Here is a 4638-nt window from a genome sequence, read left to right as displayed (position 1 = left end):
AGTAGAGACGGGGTTTCACCGTGTTAGCCAGGATGGTCTTGATCTCCTGACCTTGTGCTCTGCCCGCCTTGGCCTCCCAAAGTGCTGGGATTACAGGCAGGAGCCACTGTGCTCGGCCTATTTTTTTAATGTAAATTTAATATATATAAATCGTGGCCAGGCATGGTGGCTCCCGCCTGTAATCCCAGTACTTTGGAAGGCCAAGGCAGTTGGATCACTTGAGATCAGGAGTGATCCACCTCCTTTCCATGCGGAAATGCCATCTCTACTAAAACAAAATACAAAAAAAATTAGCTGAGTGTGGTGGCATGTGCCTATAGTCCCAGCTACTTGGGAGGCTGAGGCAGGAGAATTGCTTGAACTCAGGAGGCAGAGGTTGCAGTGAGCCAAGATTGCACCACTGCACTCCAGCCTGGGTAACTCTGTCTCAAAAAAAAAAAAAAATATATATATATATAAATTGTAAGATACAGGTAAGTATAAAGAAACCTAACCCTGGCCAGGCACGGTGGCTCACACCTATAATCCCAGCACTCTGGGAGGCCGAGGTAGTTGGATTACGAGGTCAGGAGATCAAGACCATCCTGGCCAACATGGTAAAACCCTGCCTCTACTAAAAATACAAAAAAATTAGCTGGGCATGGTGGCACGCACCTGTAGTCCCAGATACTTGGCAGGCTAAGGCAAAAGAATCACTTGAACGTGGGAGGTGGAGGTTGCAGTGAGCCGAGACTGTGCCACTGCACTCCAGCCTGATGACAGAGCAAGACTCCATCTCAAGAAAACAAAACCAAACCAAACCTAATTCTTCAAAGATAAAGTGCTAACATGTTTTCCAGATACTAAAAATCCATATATTCTATGTATTCAGGCATGTGTTATTCCCTTTAACAAAAATGGAATTACTATACATGCTGTCCACTGGGTGAATTCCTACTTATCCTTCAAGATTCAACTCAAATGCGAATTAAAACCTTGCTCCTACATATTCCCACAGCTCCTTATATACGTGCTTGATATAGTATGCATCACAGTGTTAACACCCTTGTTTCGATATGTCCTCTAGTGTCCATAAATATGCACCGCTCACAACTCCTCCTGTGGAGATATTACCTGACAACCTCTACTGCTGCTCTATGAATTCAACACTGCATCCACACCAGTTGCCACAAGCAGCTCCCGGTCAATGACGGAGTACAGGGATACTTACACAGGCCCATTTCTTTGAGACACAGGACTCCTCTGATAGGTAACTATGGTAAGGACTCCTGTTTGGCCTTGTCTAAACTTTTTTAGAACTGCACTTCAGCTGGGCGCGTTGGCTCATGCCTGTAATCTCAGCACTTTGGGAGGCTGAGGCAGGCGGATCAAGAGGTCAGGAGTTCGAGACCAGCCTGGCCAACATGGTGAAACCCCATCTCTACTAAAAATACAAAAAATTAGCTGGGCTTGTTGGTGGGCACCTGTAATCCCAGCTACTCGGGAGGCTGAGGCAGGAGAATCACTTGAACCCGGGAGGCAGAGGTTGCAGTGAGCTGAGATAGTGCTATTGCACTGTAGCTCGGGAGACAGTGCGAGACTCTGACTCAAAAAATAAAAATAAAAATAAAAAAAGATATAACGACACTTTAGTCTAAGACTTTTCCTACCCAATCTGCCCTACTTCCTGTTCTCATTCACAGGTTAGACCAGCATTATGCTCGGATAGCTCTCCCGGCTTCTTCTAGTTCCTTCGTCATTTTCCTTCACTCAATCTTTCTCCAGTAAAGATCTTACATGGCTAATCATGTCCTGGCATCTATTCAGAGGACCCAAACCAAGTCTTCCCCATTAAAATGAACATTTCAGGAAGGCAAGGGCTCTATTCTAATCATCTTCGTATTTTAGTATCTAGGCAGCCCAACATTTCAAAAAGTCTTCTCAGCAGACTTGCTAAACAACTGTTTTCATTTCGTTGTGTATTTTTCACCAACTCACCTGGTCGGGAGCCTTCTGAGACTTCTTTCAGCAGCCATGGCAATTCAACCCACTTTAGCTGGGAAATCAACTCTAATTTTGAAACTGGAAAGTCTGCTCATAGAGAAAAGAACAGAAAATTGCTGTTTTGCATAGAATAAAGATATCCCGGCATTCATATATAGCCTCTGGTTCTCCAGAGAAGATAAAAAATGCTACCAAAATATACAGACATAAATACTGGAACTTGCAACAAAAATGGGAAAAGGTATTCCACTGATGAAATCAAAATGATGCTTCACATTTCCAATTCAATGAAGCAAAGACCTTTTCTAGAAGATACACTGCAGGAAAGCACATCTTCAGAACTGGTTTTTTGGATTAGTCCTATCAGTCCCTGGGTCCCCAGCCAAAACAAAGTACTTCACATAGCACTTACCTTTCAATAAAAGGGGACAAAAAGAGACCCAAGGTTAAACACTAGGTAATGAAGAAAAGGTGTCTTTACCCAGAAATTCTAGGTTCCTGAAGTTTTCCAGTAGCACTTCCTTATATAGCTCCTTTTGAAAAGGCTCCAGCTTCTTCCACTCTCCTCTTGAAAAGTTCACAGCTACATCCTTCAATGTTATAGATTCCTAGAACACCAAACAGCTCTTTTGTATCGGATTATTCCCAAATAGAACCTAAGTTGTTTTTTCTTTTTGTTTTTTTTTTTTTGAGACAGGCTATTATTTCTCTGTCACCCATGTTAGAGTGCAGTGGTGCTTCATGGTTCACTGCAGGCTCAAACTCCTGGGCTCAAGTGATCCTCCCAACAGTAGTGGGGACTGCAGGCATGTGCCACCATGCCTGGCTAATTTAAAAAAATTTTTGTAGAGGCATTGTCTCACTGTGCTGCCCAGGCTGGTCTCGAACTCTTGGGCTCAAGTAATCCTCTGTCCTCTACCTCCCAGAGCACTGGGATTGCAGGCCTGAGCCACTGTGCCCAGGATGGATAGGATATAAAGAATGGTTTTGATAGCATGCAAGTTTTTAAGAATTCCAAAGTGAGCTACAGAGCGGCTATTCATTCTATGACTTTTATAAGTGATTCAGAACAAAGGTACTACACAATCCCTGCCTCTTCCATTCTGTCTCTAGTGTTCAATACTGTACAAGAATTCTCTGGAATGTATAACATTGATCAAGTTCACCCTAACACATCCATTTCTAGGACTAAAATATTAAATGAAGGGCATGATTTACATTCCTGAACCCTAAATTTGCAGAATTAATGTAAGTTTACTACAGGTAATAATTGCATAATATCTGCAACTACATTCCAAATTTTAACTTCCAATAATAAGCAGCAATTATCTTCTATCATATTCAGAGAATCTATGTTCAACAACATACTCACACTTGCAATTACTCCACAATTACAAACAAGAATACTGACTCACTAAAACACGCTTTCCTTTTTTTTTTGAGACTAAGTCTTGCTCTGTTGCCCAGGCTGGAGTGCAATGGCATGATCTCGGCTCACTGCAACCTCCGCCTCCCGGGTTCAAGCGATTCTCATGCCTCAGCCTCTCAAGCAGCTGGGATTGCAGGCATGCACCACCACATCTGGCTGATTTTTCAAATACACTTTCTATAGCAGTCTCTGCATGCTTTTTGAGAGGCAGTAGAGCAGAATGGCTATTGGTACGTGTATTACCTTCCTCTGGGAGCTGTAACAAATTACCATAACCTTGGTGACTCAAAATAGGAATTTGTTCTCTCACAGTTCTGGAGGCCAGAAGTCTGAGATCTAGGTGTTGGCAGGGCTGTGCTCCCTTCAGAGGCTCTGGGGGAGAATCTGTTCCTTGCCTCTTCCTGCTTCTGGTGGCAGCCACCGTTCCTTGTCTTGTGGCCCTATCACTCCAAACTCTGCCTAATTCTCCACATCACCTTCTCTTTGTGTTTTTCAATCTCCTCCTGCCTCTCTAGCAAGGACACTTGGGATGGCATTTAGGGCCCACCTGTATAATCCAGAATAAATTCCTCATGTTGTTTTTTTTTTGTGAGACAGGGTCTCACTTTGCTACCCAGGCTGGAGTATGGTGGCGCAATCATAGCTCACTGCAGCCTCAACCTCCCAGGTTCAAGTGAAAGACTGTCTTTCCCTGCCACCTCAGATCCCGGGTAGCTGAGACCACAGGTATGTTATTGTGCCCAGCTAATTTCTAAAATTTTTTATATAGACAAGGGTCTCGCTATGTTGCCCAGGCTGGTCTCGAACTCCCAGGCTCAAGCAATCCTCCCACCTTGGCCTCCCAAAGCAATGCGATTACAGGCATGAGCCACTGTACCCAGTCAAAGATGTTCTTTATCATGTTAAGATTTAAGGACATGTACCTCTGCCTGGGCATAGTGGCTCATGTCTGTAATCACAATGCTGTGGGAGGCCAAGGGAGAGGACTGCTTGAGGTCAGGAGTTCAAGACCAGCCTGGGCAACATAGCAAGACCCCAACTCTACAAAAAATATTTTAAAATGAGCTGGGCCCAGTGATGTGCGCCTGTTGTCCCAGCTACTCAGGAGGCTGAGGAGGGAGGATAGCTTGAGCCCAGGACTTCAAGGTTGCAGTGAGCTATGCTTGCACCACTGCACTCCACTCCAGCCTGGATGACAAAGCAAGACTCCATCTCCTAAAAAAAAA

General features: G+C 44.2%; 1 protein-coding gene across 1 annotated transcript in view; it reads right to left on the bottom strand.

Moving 5' to 3' along the window:
- The window catches only part of ZNF483 (zinc finger protein 483), a 58328-nt gene that overhangs the window by 47119 nt on the left and 6571 nt on the right, over positions 1-4638 (bottom strand). Inside the window, exons 4-5 of the mRNA XM_011941715.1 lie at positions 2465-2591; positions 1978-2070 (exon numbers count right to left, since the gene is read on the bottom strand). Of these exons, the coding sequence (XP_011797105.1) occupies positions 1978-2070; positions 2465-2591 (220 nt within the window). The remainder of the gene's footprint in view (positions 1-1977; positions 2071-2464; positions 2592-4638) is intronic.

This window comes from Colobus angolensis, unplaced genomic scaffold (assembly GCF_000951035.1).
Source record: "Colobus angolensis palliatus isolate OR3802 unplaced genomic scaffold, Cang.pa_1.0 Scaffold103, whole genome shotgun sequence".
NCBI lineage: Eukaryota > Metazoa > Chordata > Mammalia > Primates > Cercopithecidae > Colobus > Colobus angolensis.
Note: the sequence above shows the minus strand (reverse complement) of the source record. Positions and strands in the feature narration are given on the sequence as shown.